General features: G+C 44.5%; 1 protein-coding gene across 2 annotated transcripts in view; it reads left to right on the top strand.

Annotated features, from left to right (window-relative positions):
• The first annotated feature begins 246 nt into the window (after window positions 1-246).
• Window positions 247-16,010, top strand: part of GOLIM4 (golgi integral membrane protein 4) — a 29,668-nt gene continuing 13,904 nt past the window's right edge. The window contains exons 1-5 of one of the 2 annotated variants that reach the window (XM_053986710.1): window positions 247-840; window positions 12,706-12,780; window positions 13,968-14,017; window positions 14,896-14,949; window positions 15,449-15,599. In XM_053986710.1, the coding sequence (XP_053842685.1) occupies window positions 654-840; window positions 12,706-12,780; window positions 13,968-14,017; window positions 14,896-14,949; window positions 15,449-15,599 (517 nt within the window). In that variant the 5' untranslated portion in view covers window positions 247-653. The remainder of the gene's footprint in view (window positions 841-12,705; window positions 12,781-13,967; window positions 14,018-14,895; window positions 14,950-15,448; window positions 15,600-16,010) is intronic. The other variant, XM_053986711.1, reaches the window with a different exon arrangement.

Genomic DNA, 16,010 nt, shown 5'->3' with positions numbered 1-16,010 from the left:
GGGGCTGAGGGGCTGAGGGGATGAGTGGTTGAGGGGATGCGGGGCTGACGGGATGCGGGTATGAGGGGATGAGGGGATGCGGTGATGCAGGGCTGAGGGGATGAGTGGTTGAGGGGATGCGGGGCTGACGGGATGCGGTGATGCAGGGCTGAGGGGATGCGGAGCCGAAGCCGGAGGCTGGAGGGGCGGGCGGGAAGCGCGGCCCGCCGCGGACGGACGCGGCGGGCACCCAATGCGCTCCGGAGGGAGGGCAGAGCCCCGCGGCCCGACCCAATGAGGCCGCGCCCGGAGCGGGACTTCCTTCGGGGATCCCGCGGCGGGGGAGCCGCGGCCGAACGGGGACACGTCAGTGCGGGGACCTGCCTTTGTTCCCCGCAGCTTCCCCCGGCCGCAGGGACCGGCACACGGCCGCAGCGACGCGCAGCATCCCCGGCATGGGCCCCGCTGCTGCCCGCAGCGCAGAGACCGCCCCGGGCGCCGCGGCCGTGCCCAGGGGCTGAAACGCTGGGCCGGCCCCGCCTCCGCCGTCCCTCCTTCCCTTCCTCCTCCTCCTCCTCCTCCTCCTCCTGCTCCTGCCGGGGCCTCCGATGCCGCCTCCTCCCGCCCGCTGCTGAGCCGTGACGGGCGGGGGCCCTCGGGACCCCGCCGGGGACATGGGCAACGGGATGTGCTCCCGGAAACAGAAGCGGATTTTCCAGACGCTGCTGCTGCTGACCGTGGTGTTCGGGTTCCTGTACGGGGCGATGCTCTACTACGAGCTGCAGGGCCAGCTGAGGAAGGCTGAGGCCACGGCGCTCAAGTACCAGCAGCATCAGGAGTCGCTCTCGGCTCAGTTACAAGGTACTCCCTCGGCAGGAGCCTCTGCTGCCCTTCCTCACGGCTGGCAGAACACCCTCCTCCTCCTCCTCCGGCTGTCCAACCTCTCTCAAAGTTTGGCTCCTTCTCCCCCTTCTCCTCCTCCAGCCTGTGCGGTTGTAGGGTCTCCCTCCCCGCGCTGGGACCGCAGCCCCGCCGAGGTCAGGGTGAGGGGCTGCGCGTTCCTAAAGAGCTCTCATGCCCTCCCGCACATCCTCTAGCGACTCTTATTCCCAAAGGACTGCACATCACTTGGCGATTCCTTGGGAAAGGCAGGCGTGCAGTGCAGACTGTGTCCAGTGTGGGATTTTTGTGGGCTTCCCCCACAAAAACCCCCTTGTCTTGCAGGGTTTTATGTTGAGCATCCATCTGCAGCTCCTGGGCAGCATAAACATTAAAAAGCTCCAGGGTGGAGGAGAGGAGTATTCTAATAAAGTGGTTTTCAAGGGTGATTTAAAAGTAAAGTTCAAGTAAGTTACTTTGGTAAGGCAGTTCTATTACTTTTGGAATAACTTTGAATTTCTTGGCTTAAAGGTGCCACATAAATACAGATCCTTGGTTTAAGGTTGCAGCAGATGTGGGTCCTGTAGTTGAAGACGAAAAGTTGTCCGTGTCTGACATCTGCACGCCAAGAAATCAGAAGCAAAGGAGCAGGGATGTACCTGACAGATCAGTGGTCTGGGAAGTGAAAGACCTCAGCACCTCTCTAATTGTCAAGTGCAAGGTTATCAGGTCAGCACAAAGCCCAGAGCCAGTTTTCAAGGCTTCTTTCTCAAAATAGCATCAAAGAAGAATCAGAGGGATCTGCTGTAGCAGCACTAAACTTCAGGGTGATCCTCAGCCATCAAAGCATGCCTGGCAGCACACAGTTCGTGTGCAGAGAGCGCAGAGTTGGGTTTATGCTGTTAGATTCTTACAGTGATTGCTTCCTTCAACGTGTTCAGTCACCAGCTGACACCACTCTCACTTAGTATTTCAATTTCAGGTCACTTCCAGGTAATACCAGGGAGCTCTTTGCCAGAAACCTTCATTTTAGTCACAGAAAAGGTGTAAAGGGTTGGCTGGGAAGGGGGTGTGTGGCAGATGGCTAAAGGGCTACTCCTGCTAAGGCTGTGCATTGGCCAGCAGAGGACACAGGAGTATCTTGTTCTCAAGCTAAAATTTGACAAGTTGGCTTTTTCTGTTGCTCTGGCTTTGCCAAAGAGGAGCGAGCAACAGACTTTGTCCTGCCACAGAGGGGAGATTCTCTGGATCAGATATGTGAGGTCTGGACTGTTGGGTTGAACTTTCCATGCTTGGAACATGATTTTGAGTAGCCACCGTCTGTCCAAGGCTGTTCATGGAAGCAGCAGGCAATTGTGGGAGCTGCATTTTCTGTAATTCTCTTGCTTGTTTCAGTGTATCAATGGGAAATGTGAGACATGGACCAGGATCTGGTAACATTAATAGATTTGATGATCCATGCAATAAACTCACATGGTTCTGGGATCCATGCCAGTGTATCAAGCCCATTAAGCAGGAGAATTTATCTATGCCAAGTGTGGCAGCAGTAAACCCTGTTTAAAAAAAATAATCACTGGCAATTAAGTCACAGAATACAAGAGAAAATAAAATGTAACAATAAAAATAATTATTTAAATTTTCTTGTGCTCTGGAAGTAGCTGTTTCACCTAAGAGAGGGTGAGAGCCCAGAGAAATACTAAATGCAGCAGAGCCCCTAGCTGCCTAATATCCACTAAAGTAAAGGGAAGTTATATTCCTGAGGACTCCAGAGGATCTGGGAAATAAACTTTTCTTCCATGTCTTTCTGCAATGGCCTCCCCTGCACAATCACCTGGATTTTTGCAGCAGGAGTTTGTTAGTAAGGAGAGCACAGAGAATTCAGAGCCTGTGCCCAGCTCACCTGGAGAGACACAAGCTGACTGGTGATAGCCACCACCAAACCCATTCCTGAGCCTGTCCTATTTAACTCTTAGTTATGGAACAACAGGAGGGAATTTTCTTTAAGCAGAGACTTGGAAACAACATAAAATGCTGACAGCACTTCCAGTTTGCAGGTGCAGTATTTGACTGCACTTCGAACTTTTGATTTTAAATCAACAATGTCCCCGTTGCCAAATTAAAAAAAAAAAGCCCCCTCTATGAATATCTGAGCTACATCTCTTGGCTGTCCAAAGATTATTCTTTGAGATTATTGCTTTATGAGAACAATAAAATCAAAGTATTGCATTGGTAAAGTAATGCAGCTTATCTTTTCCATGCAGCATAACCAGTTTCTCTATAGATCCTGGAATGGAGATAACTTTGGGGCCTGAAATATGATGGAAGCACTCTGAAATCTTTTAACCAGTTAAAGGGCAAAGTTAAAGGAAAGGAGGGTGCTGCAGCCGCAGGGATTGATTTCTTGGTGTTCACAGCTCTCCTGGGTGATTGAATAAGACTTGAAAGCTGAGCAGAAAAGGATTCCTTGGACTTCTGTTTCCTGAACAACCATTTCATCAGGAGGCTTTTATAGATTTACATATAAACTACAAAAATTAAAAGGCAACTTCTAAAAGTGATGTTTTTGAGAATGCTGAGGCTGTACTGTGGCAGGCTGGCTGTGCCCCTGGAAGTCTGACTGGAGCGAATCTCTTGGAGGGCACTGAAGTATCACCTGTTGTCTGACTTTTTGTAGGGTTTTGTTGTGACTCCTGGAGCCTGCAAAGGCAGTTGCTTTCCTGATTGCACACAGAGGAGCTTGGGAGCTCCCCTGTCAGGGCTTGTGGGTGAAACTCGAGTCCATTTGTGAAATGCCTGAGGTTCATGGATGCTCCTGAGTTTATGGACACAGTGCCAGTTTAGGACCTGAATGCCTTTGGTCTGCCCAAAATCTGAATTAAGATCCTCAGCTGTAGCTCAGAGTGCAGCTCCCTTCACTTCCTGCTGTCCCCTCTACTGTTTTCCATGTTTTTATGGGGTTTCTTCACCTATTTGGGTAATAACAACCTTCTTTTTGGTACTTGCCAGTTCTTCGTGCCCGAATGAGCTGTTCTTTCTGTTTTTCCGTGAAAAGCCAGCTGTCTTAGATTTTTATCTTTTTCATTGCCTTGTTTTGCTCAAACACAGCAACACCTGGAGGAGGCTCAATCTCCTGGGAATATGTGGGAAAATATCAAGGCAGAATGCACAGATCACTGGGAAATGGGGCAGGAAGAGTCTCAGAATCATTTAACACACACACCTGATCTGAAGAGAGCTGCACGTGGCCGTGGGTTTGGGGAGTTCTGCTCTCCCTGGTGTTCACAGCTTCAGCCACTCTGCTGAGAAGTGAGCCCAGGGTACAAAGGGAAGGGTGGCAGACCTGGGAAACACAGTAACTGGGTTGGAAAAGCTGGGATCTTAAACTTGCCCCCTTTAGAGGATCAGATTGCAGAAGATTTTTGTAGAAGAGTGTCAAACTTTGGCATTTTTCTCTATCAAAGTTCTGCTGGGCATGGAGAAAGTAGGGCTGCTTCTGTAATCCACAAAGGGAATACCAGGGGCTAAATTCAGAGATAACACAAAATTTTTTGACTGCTGAGAAAACCTGAAGTCATTGTTGTCTATAAGGTCTTTCATAGAGAAGATGATCTTCCCAGTAAGCTGATTATTTTAAAGTCTCATTCTCTGAGCACTATATACATTTGAAGCTGGAGATAATCTTACTTAGTATTTCTTAAAGTGATAAAAGCAAAACTTGATGCTCTTTGCCTCCTTTCAATGAGATTTAAATGAAAATTATGAATGAAATGAGATTTTAATGAAATTTAAAACTGTGTCAAACTAAAGCCTTGAACTGTTGGCCATACAGGAACAAGCTTCAGTTGCTAGAATAGAACCACACTGAGAGCTGCAGGTGAGCCTGATTGTACCTGTGACAGCTGCAGGATTGAAAGGATCTACAGACATCTTTTTAGCCCTTGCAGCTTCTGTCTTCTCATCCTCTGGGTGTTAAGTAACCCCTTGTGTCCTATTTTAATCTGTTTAATCTGTTTTAATCCCTAATCCTAATAACAGCCTACAGTTAGTGCCTCTTATTGCCTTAACTTTTTCTGCTCTTCCTGTCAGAGTCTGATCTTGTGCAATCTCTGTGCAGGCTGAGACTGTCCTGTGATCTTGGCAGCCAGCCCAGCAGGACTCTGGGCTTGAGAGTTTTCCCTGCTGTGGCCAAGGTGTGGATTTCCTCAAAGGTTTCTGGTCCAGTGCTGGAAAGCACTGTCTGTAAAGCAAATGTAGATTGCTCTGTGCCTCTTGTGCCACTTGTCCCAAAGGAAGGCTCCTGCTGGAGGTTGGTCAGATCTGTGGTGGCTTCGTGAGTGTGGAATTGCACAATGCACTGCAGTACTAGATCACAGTTCTGTGTCACCTTAGTGGTTAATATTTATCATACCTGCATGCAAACTGCACAGATGCCAAAGCTGCTCTGCCATCACACAGTTCTGGGTGTACTTCACTATTACATCCCTCCTTCACAGTGCCTTAAACTTGCACCTTGACTTGGCAGGGCTGGGAAAAACCAGCACAACTTTTAGTGGCTTATTTTTCACATGCATCAGACAAGTAGAGCTGCATCTACTGCAGCTCCTGTGTTTGGCTGTTCTTCCTACTAAGTCCTGAATTCCTGTCATTCCTGTGACTTTCAGGTTGCACATAACACTGCAGCACTTTGATTGTTTTGTTGCTGTCTGAAAGATCCCTGGTAGCACTGTAAGAGGAGAGGTTGGTTCTGTGTGTGCTTCCCCTGAAATGGCAAGTGCAGCATCCCAAATTCTGCTACCTGGCTTCCTGAAATGGAAAGCTTTGGTTTGTAACCTCCTCTGACACCTGGCTCCATTTTTTTTACATCCATTCATATTTTTTTTTAACCTGCATTCACATTTTCAATTGATATTTAATATTCTAAATACCTTAAAAACTTGAAATACTTGAAATTGTGCAGAATTTTAGTATGGAAGAGGTATATGGTGTAATGTATATTTATATATAGATATGCATTTGCATACACATATAAGTATGTATCAACTAGATAGATATGTGTCTGTTTTGCAGCCCAAGATTTTGGGTTATCTGGAATCATCTAGCTTTTACTCATAACCCAAGTACAGAAAAGGTGCTGGAGCTCTGTTCAGATCAGTGAACTCAGGGAAGTTTCTTTCCAGGTCCATAGCAGAATTTCCACGTCCAGCAGCTGAATTCTGACTTGAAATATAAATTGAGCACGTGCCCATATTTACATGTAACCCATGGCCAAGTGCTCTTTCCTTGTGGACACACCAATTCCAGGATAAATTTCTAGCAGAGCTGCAGCATTCCCTCCACACCCCAGCTGGAGCTGAGGATCACAGGGCAGCCTGCAGGAATGCTGAGCAGAATGAGCTAATGGGGTGGGTTTGTTCCCTGGGCTTTGGTGCTCCCCCTCCCCAGTTTCACACAACTCTTGGTAGCCAACGTGATGCAAAATAGATCCAAATATTTGTTACTGATGGTGATTAAAGCCTCCTAAAGCTTGTCACTGGTGGAGCTGAGTGGGCACTTCAGAGCTGGGGCAGCAGGAGGGGAGGCAGGATGGGTTGATGGTGGTGAGTTTGCATTCTGGCTTCTTGGACACTCCTATTCCTGCCTGACTGAATTCCTGAGCCTTAAAAATGATGTTCCAAGCACATTGTCTCACTGGGCTGGCTGTTTGCTTGTCAGCCTGTGAGTTTGGGTGGGGCAGCTTATGAGGAAGGCTTCCACCCTCTCGGAGATGTGAGTGCCCATTATAGCATCTCTGATGTGCTGGTGAGGATATTGCCAGCAATTTGTGGCTAACAGAGTTCACTTTGCTCCTGTTGGAATGGAATCCTTGCAGGGAAAAAGTCATTTCATCTGCCCTGCTGAAAGTCAGGTGCTGCTTTGAGGGTTGATGGTAATGAAAGCTAAATAAATCAGATTACTGGGAAAAAATGAGCTCTACAAGTAATTAAAGCTGAATCCTTCGTTGGGTGATTTTTCTTGGGATTTTCAGGATTCAGGGGTGTGAATTTCTAGTCATGTCAGAGCCTGAGGTGAGCACTTGAGGAATTCAACCTCTTTGGTGCTGTCCTTGTTTAAGGAAGGCTCTTGTGAGCTGGATGCACTTCTGATCTTTTTGTGGTCACTTAGCCCAGCCCAACCCCCTGAGATTTTCTGTTATGTATTTTTAAATAATCAATAGAAGAAACTGCAATTGCTCCACCTCGTCCTCTGCATTTTCCCCCTCCCCTAAAGTACCTGAAAATAGTTGCTATCTTATTTTCCTGAGGTGTGTCTGATCCCAGAGTTTGGCAGTCATTTCCAGGGCTTAATTACAAACATGATGAGAGAAGGATGGCCTGCCTGAGCTCCTAGAGGGCAGAGTAAGGAGCCTGCTCCTATCCACACCACGACACTCAACTAAGCCATTTTCAGTCAAAAAATGACTTGCCAACTCAAATTCCTGATTTCTGGATCTACAGATTGGGCTTTTTTATTCAAGCTGTGTTTTTTACTGATTTCTGAATATAGGTATTTGTGTACTTCCTGACACCATGTAGGTACAATCACTAAACCTTCATAAAACTGAAAAAAGTGTAAAACACTTTTTGAGAGAAAGAACAGGCCCTTGTTTCCTGGAGCTGAGCGTTGAGCAGACCCCGAGATTTAACTGTTTAACCCAGAGAAGAAAACTGTTGTCTCTGCAGCTTTTATCAATGTTTGTGTTTTTCTGCTAATTTTAGTCTAAAATCATTACCCAGGTTTTGTTTGAACTGTTTGCATTTATCATCACTCCATAAAAATCCCAAATCCTTTATCATCTACTGATGTATAGAAAACAGCAATGCTGATCCCATGGTACCAAGGGTTGGGAGAAACCTTTTGTGGAGTGCGCTGGAAATCATTTCTGGAAACATGATCTCCTTCCTGATAAAAGTCAGGTCTGAAGCCTATCTGTGAGGGATTAAATATTTAATAACATTTAATACCCCTTCTCCAATTTATTTTTAGCAGCAGCTATTACAGTTTACTCTTTGAACATGAGAAATCCTTCCTTCTGTCCCAACTTACCTTACATCTGTTGTTTCCTAGAGGTGTTATTGGCTTCTAAGAAAGGCAGTGTGTGAGGCAGGCTGCAGTAAAAGGATTCTATTAAATGTAGATGCTTGCTCCACTTTAAAAATTAATTTTCCTGTCATCCTTGCAGTAGAAGAGAGGGCACAGTGATCTCTTAGAAGTACAAGTGTGTGTTTCTGGGGTGCATTAATGTGCCAAATTCTCCAGCGTTTCCCATTTTTCAGAACTGCAGTGAAGGCAAAACTAGAATTGCTTACTGGAACTTTTTAGTTTGAGCTTCTTCCTGGAATACTGAGTAAGTCAGAGGAACAGGTTTATTGTAATGGATAGCTCATTTTTGGTGTTGGATCTCTGAAAGCACATGTTATGCTTTCTCTTAAAAAAATCCCCTGAATGTAAAGATTCATATATTAAATATAAACTTTTCAAATTATTACTACTCTGAGCAAAACAAATGGTTAGGGAATTCAGTGAAAGCAGGGGTCGTTTTTAAAAGCACAACTGCCAGTGAGTGATGTGGTTTTCCAGGAGGAATTTGACATGACTGGCTGTAATTAGACAAACCCATTACTTGATCATGTGAGTAAATTGCAAAGTGTAGGAGTTTGTTTGGAAGTCAAGGTAATTCTCGTGGTCCACACAGTGCCAGCTGTGGTTTGCAGAGAGCAAAATGACAGCAGTCCATCCCTGCCTGGATGTTGCACAAGGAAGCCTCACACACAATCAGTTTACCCTGCCTTGGTCTCTGTTTCTGTCCTTCTTTGTGGCAACTCAAACCAGAAAGCTTCAAGGACAGAAATTATTAAATGGCTTCAATATTTTGTTCAATATATTGCAAATATTGTGGCTTGGAGCAGCCTGGTCTAGTGGAAGTGAAATGTCCCTGCCCATGGCAGGGGGGTGGAACAAGCTGAGCTTCAAGGTCCCTTCCAAGCCAAACCATTCTATGATAAACAGATTTTTTTTTTTTTTTTTTACATAATAGATACTGTTTTCTTACTCCATACTTAAAACAGAAATTTCCTAGTCTTTATTGTGGGAATACTTCCATTTTTCCCAAGATATTTGCAGTGTCACTGGAATATCCATTTATTGCTAAACCCCCAGTTGAGTCTCGGAAATAGATGGGGCTCAGACTGTGACACTGAGGCCAGCATGGCTTATACCATGCTGGGGAATCCTGCTGCTGCAGTTTGATAATCTGTTTCTGATGAGATTATCAGTAGTGAAATCACTGGATCTTGTTTGAAAGCAGATTCACTGATTTAAATACAGGGCTGGGAGCTTGGGGAGCAGTTCTTGTTGTATTAATAATATCTCCTCCCAGCATGAAATGTGTCAGAGGAGTCATGAAATGTCATCTGAGGTCAAAATTTTAATGATTGTCATTGGATTAGAGAATTTATCCTACACCCCGTATTGAAGGGATTCCTCTTTGACTGGTGGAAATGCTTTACTCTCAGCAGAAAAGCTTTTTCCATGGGTTCACATTTTAGATGGTTCTATTTGCAGGGACAAGAATGGGGAATTAATTATTTTTATAGCAAGTCTGTGTTCTGCAGACCTTCACAGTGTCACTAGAGAGGTGCCAGGGTGTTTACCCCATGCTGCTGGTTCAGTTCAACTCTGCCACAGTGCGAGGGAAAACAACACTGAGTGTTGCCAAGACTACTGAAATCTGCTGGTTTTAAGTGAAAGATATTACTGTAAACTCAGAGAAAGATTTCAGAATTGTGTAACAAGCAGTCATGTTGAAATTAGTTACGTTTCTTGTATCATGTGTATTTAAATCCCAATGTAATGATTTTCAAGGGAGCTGGGGCATTTTAGACTCTGGATCATCCTTCTGACAGGCCAAATGATGAAAGTAACACTGTCACAAAATTGCTGATAATGTAAACAAGGAAATGCTTTCTTTTAAATGTACAATAATGGCTTATTTTGCTTAATAATAGCTTTATTGTTTAGAGGGTCAGAGCAAAGATAAGAGAAGGAACCTTGACTGTTAAATAATCTCAATTTCATCACCTCCCCGACTCCTGTGTTGTAATTAACGCTCAGCACTGGTGGAAGTGGTGCAATCTGGGAACTGCAGGGAATTCCACACCTCCCTTCTCCCTCACTTCCTTTTCTTTATGGGGAAAACCTTGAGGACTTGATTTTACTGGCGTGTTTTCCAGGAGTTTCAGTGTGTCCTTGTTGGAGGTGAAAGGTCAGGTTACCAGTTGAGTTTCTGGGCTCTGTGAGTTTGTGGGTCTTTGTTCATTTCTGTAGGTTGCATTCTGTAGGTAATTTCAAGAATTAAGCTGACACCTGCAGTAATTCCAGCTTTGGAATAGTGCCTATTAGCCATTAAATGACAATATTTCCCCCCCCTTTTTACCATTCTATTAGAGAGAATGTAGAAATTATTTGTGCAAAGATCAGTGCAAAATTAAAAGCTTACCCTAGGAAAAATGATTTGTACATCCCAGCAGTGGGATTTTGTCAGATTCCTTATTTAAGTTCCACCCCCTGCTGGGCTGGACTTTTCTATAAAAACTGGTTTTCAGTGTATTTATTTCTTTCAGATTCTTGCTCAGACATCTTATATCCAGGCTGGCTGTGAAGGAAGAGAAATTCCTTCTGTAGTAACAAGCCCTTTGTTTGGGCTCTTCCTAAATTTCCTAACTGGTGGAAATAATTCAAATTTATGGGAGATTAACTCCAATATGTGCTTATAAAATCTGACCTTCAGCCTACTCCCCAGAGGAGCAGGTGAGAAAACATGGGAGCTGTGCTTTGTTAATAATTATTTTTAATCAACACCTTCAGTACATTGCACTTTATGGACTTTAATCAGAGGGGAACGTGCTAGGCCAACCACTAACTGAACTCAGAGGGCAGAGCTGAGGGAGGAGGTTTCTCCTTGCCCTTTTTAGTCACCTGAGGGGCTGTTTTAGGACTTCTCCAGCTTTGTGCCAGTATTTCAAGGATTCCTACTCAGCAGGTAGAGGAGAGGCTGCACTGCCTGTGTTCAGACCCTGCAAGTGCAGGGTGAATCCCAGTGCTCAGCAGGGATGCTCTGAGAGGTCCCTAAACCCCAAATCCTGCCTTCTCTGCCCCTTTCTCCTGCCCCTGTGATGGGTTTGCTGTGCAGGGCTCCCCCCTACAGACACACTTGTTAAAGCAGCAGCAGGAGCTGTGGAAGGTGCACTTGCAGATGGAGGAGTGGAATGGAAAACGTTCCCTCCAAACCCGTTTGTGGTTTCGTGTGTCTGCCAAAAACCCCGTTCCACCCTGATTGCATGGGAGGGGAAGCCCATTATGGATTTTCATTGCTCTCCTGAGCTGCTCTGCTGCCACTGTTCCTTTTGCACAATAATTCAGCATTCACCACCTTCAGGGCTGAAATAAAACCATTACTGTAGTGCTGCCTTTTTTTTTTTTTCCTTCCCCAAGCCTGCTGGTGACTTTCTGAATATTCATTGCCTGCTTTTTCTCTTCCAGAGGGTGTTGATACATTGGCTCATCTTGACTGATGCCCTTGACTTTAGAAGATAAATAGCAAAGTGGAGATAGGTGCCAGGGATTGATTAGCAATCCAGCTTCAGAGCTAAAACATAAACTCTTGTAGATAAGGCAGCAGGATGCACCTTGGTGGAATTAAGAACTTGTTTTAAGGTGCAAGAGGAGTTTTCTGTAGCTGCCAAGATACAAATCTTTATTTGATGCTTCTTGTTGAAGGCTTGCATTCACCAATGGTTTATTCTCAGAAAATGAGTTTCCTGGTTTTGATGGAAAAATCACTCATTGTTTTATTACAAATTAACCTCTCATTAAAAGAATGCAAACTGTAATTTGGGCAGTGAAAGATACTTGTGTTAAACTGAGCTTAAACACATGTAATTGTACATTTCCATGAGTTTTACTTGATATCTTTGCTGCAAACTTGGCTGTTTCTGGTAATGAGAGGTGAGGAAAGGGTAAATAGGGAGTGATATGCCACATCCCAAACTCCATGTCCAAAGCACAGGCTGAATGAAACCCTGCTTTACTGGCAGCCAGATGGGGGGACTTTGTGCCAGAGGATGTTTGATATCCTAAACACACCTGGATACAACGAACAAAGTCATAAATGTAAACCCCATTTTGGGATGGTGTCTGCAAATGGGCAGCTTGGGACAGTCCTTGGGAGTCATTTTTGCTGGGAGACAGTGCAGAGGAATTCTGTATTCATAGTTTTTGGGAGAACTTAGGGTGGCTCCCAGGTTCCCCATGCCTCAGCTCAGGCAGCAGTGCCCTGCTGCACCTCCAGGAGCTGTCCTGCCCCTGGGCATCTCCCCTCCCTCCTTGTGACACTTTGTGTGCTGCCAGGAATTCCTCTGGCAGCCGAGCTCTCCTGTCTTATTTCCTTGTCTCTGTGCAAACAGGGCAGGGGAGGATGGAAACATGGAAAATGTCCCTGCATTCCTGAGAAGCAAGGAGGCTTTGGTAGCTCCAGCACAGCTGGCTGCCTCCACAAAAAAATCCCTCACCTGCTTATCACATTCTGTGTTAGCAATGCAAATAAGCCAGGATTTGGGATCGATAAAGGGTGCAAAAAGAGAAAAAGTTACTGTCACCAGGGTTACAAACAGCCCTTTATCCCATGACCTCATTCCACTTGTATTTTCCTGGTGCATTCTGTGCCAGCACTCCCTGGGTGTGTTGGGGTGGATGGTGAGGTTTGTGTTTGTTACTTTTGTAATGAATTGTGTGTAAAAATTCTCTTTTCAGTTGTGTATGAGCACCGGTCAAGATTAGAAAAGTCACTGCAAAAGGAAAGGCTGGAACATAAGAAAGCAAAGGAAGGTAAAAATGTATTTTTCACTTTCACATTTAACTTGATTATAGTAGAAAGTAATTTCAAATGGTTTTTCTTCAATTTTAAGTCAGTTGGGTAATATATAAGCAATATATTAGGATCCACTTGGCAGAGCTGTGCTGCTCTTTCTGGTAGTCCTTTTTAATTTAATCTTTTTTAACCAGATCATTTTAAAAGCAATCATCTCTTTAATACTATTTGCAGATGACTGCAATATGAGGTAATAAACACAGAGACTATGTTTGTATCCATGTACATAAAAAACCCAACATGTATGTGGGGTATGGGCACGTGTAAATCCTGTCCTGGCATGCCAAAAATTCAAAACTTGTACCAAAACCATGGGACCTTTTCTTGCATTCCATCAGCTGGGAATTAAACTTGGAATCAGTACTTTTATATGTGCTTTAGGGTGAGCACATGCTTATACACCTTTCCCTGATTAAAACTAAATTCTAGGTGTGTATGAGGCAAACACAAATTGCATTTCTTACACCTCTGTGGAAATTCAGCAGGATTCAATCCTCTGAGTTTCCTCAGCCTCTAAATTCACTGCAGTTTTCAGGGTAGAGCCTCTGTTCTCCCTAAAACTGAGGACTCAGCTGCTGAATTAAAAATACGACTTTAGCAAAGCTGACAAGGAGTGAGGAACGATTCTCACCGTGCTGGTCTCGGTGGGTTTCTGGTGCCATCTAGTGTAGAATGGTCCTGCTGCTACCCGAGGGGAGACACCTTTTCAAACCCTGGGAAGAGAGAGGTCAAGAAATAAATGAGGAAATGTTTTATCATTTCCAAGAATACACAGTTTATAAATGCCCTTCTCCTTCTGAATGATGCTCTTGGGCCTCTGCTGAGAGAGTTCATGTGTCAGATTTAATTACTCATCTGTAGATTTGAGCCTGAACTCTGCATCTCTCACTATGAAACCTTGAGGTGAAAATATTTTATGAAACTTTTTAAAGTTTGTGCATTTAAAGAATTTGTGCATTTTGTCAAATTCTCCTTAAGTTATAGGTTTTCTTTTTTTTTAAAAAAGATCCTTTGAAAATTGTTTCTGCATAAATATTCAGCTCTTGAAGAGAATTTATGTACTCAACAGTCAAGTTATTCAAGCGCAGATTCTCATCTTCCTGCTGTTTTTTTTTTCATCATTACTTTCCCTTTTATGTTGCAGATTTTCTTGTTTATAAACTAGAAGCACAGGAAACACTAAATAAAGGAAGGGTAAGTCATCATGCCTAGTACAAGTTTTTAATAGCTGCTGCTATTTGTGTTGCAAGGAAAAGGAAATACTTTGCAATTATGACTGTTCAAAGGAAGAGATCTTGCAAAATACTAATTGAAAGAGCTCTCACTTATCCCAGTTCTACTCTGCATTCATAAGTGCTCTCCAATTCCTAATTATTTGAGCTATAGTGGGAGATACTAATACCTCTCCAGAAAATTAATTTAGAAAATAATCCCCTGTTTATATTATGGTAGTTCAAACGTAATGTTGTTTTATTTAAGGGGAAAGGGGAATAAGAAGGTGTTAGAAATCTTTTTGTAGCTTAGGCCCCAGGGGAAATAACAGTGACAGCTTTCTAACACATGGGCTTTGAACTGGAAAGCATAAAGACATCAAGAAACTTTGTTTTATATACCAAGTGCCAGAAGGAAAGCTCTGTCTGGCAGAGGACCCAGAAACCTGTAGAGAACTCTTTATAAAGCAAGTAAATTAGGATTTTATGGCTATTTAATGTTGAAACTGGGGAGCAGTTTGGGAGCAGGAGTTAAAATTGGTTGTCACTGCAGTAGGTGCAGAGTGTGGGAGCTTGCTCTGCTCCAAAGCCAGGGAGAGATGGATTTGTGTCCTGGGGAGTTCCAAAGCCATCGAGGGGGATGGATTTGTGTCCTGGGGAGTTCCAAAGCCATCGAGGGGGACGGATTTGTGTCCTGGGGAGCTCCAAAGCCAGGGGAGAGATGGATTTGTGTCCTGGGGAGCTCCAAAGCCAGGGGAGAGATGGATTTGTGTCCTGGGGAGGGCATCCCTTGGCTGGTGACTCCCAAAAGCTGGGTGTGCAGAGCTCAGGGGGTTTCACACGAGTGCTTTTGTTTTGCAGCAAGACTCCAACAGCAGATACAGCGCCCTGAGCGTGCAGCACCAGATGCTGAAGGTGGGTGACTGGGACAGCAGAGCACCTGTGCAGCTAGTTGTGCTGGGGGGACACAGCCTGCTGGCTTCTGGCATCACTGCACAGTGCCAGGGTGTGGACAGTGCCTTCCTCTGACTTTTAAAAGATGGTTTCCTGCATTTTTTCCTTGTCAGGCTTTCCAGTGGGTAATTTAACCTTATCAGATGCAATTACTTGTAGGGAATGCTGACTTATCAGCCCTCGTAGTTTGGCACAAAGGGATTTTCTGAGACACATTCAGCAGCTCCCAGGGGGACAGTGCAGCTCTGGGGTGAGGTGACACAGCCCTGGAACAGGAGCCTGCTCATCACAGAGATCATTTTGTGTTTGGAAGGAGCTGCAATGTGCATGCCTTGAATAATAACCTTCCTGTTATGAATGCTTCCTATTCATCTGCACTTACTAAACAAATTGCCAAAGACAATATTAGCCAGATCTGCAGATACAGAGCTGTTCCAGTGTCCCAACTTGGTATTTGCAGAGTCAACACGAAGAACTGAAGAAACAGCATGCTGACCTTGAGGAAGATCACCGAAAACAGGGAGAAGAGTTTAGCAGGACATTCAGTGATCACAAGGAGAGATACCTACAGCTGCAGCAGGAAAAGGAGCAGGAGATCTCCAAGCTGAAGGGTAAATTTAAAATTTAACCTGTGTCTGGCTGCCCACATTAAATTGGGTGTTTGGCTTTGTGTGGTGTGAGAGAGACATTTTCTCTGTTCTCACTCACAGGTCGTTTGTGCATCTTCTGCCTCCTGACAAGTTCCATTTTATTGATGATTTTCTAAGGCCTCTCTCTGAAATCTGTTCATATGTGCTCTGTGTTTCTGTCTGGGTTACAGAAATAGCAAAAAACCCAGCACTTAAAAGCCTGTCCAGTGTCAGAGGTTGTTGAGTCAGTCTTTAATTTTTAATTCTAAGACTGGTATAAACCTGGGAAAAAAGGTTTGCCTCTTCTTGTTTGTAACTGAAAGGCAGTCTAAGAATATTTGCCACTGCTAGCAGAGATGTAATTGTGCCTCTTTCTGAAGTGACTTTATTTAC

This window comes from Vidua macroura, chromosome 10, assembly GCF_024509145.1.
Source record: "Vidua macroura isolate BioBank_ID:100142 chromosome 10, ASM2450914v1, whole genome shotgun sequence".
NCBI lineage: Eukaryota > Metazoa > Chordata > Aves > Passeriformes > Viduidae > Vidua > Vidua macroura.
This window is presented reverse-complemented; position numbering and strand designations above follow the sequence as displayed.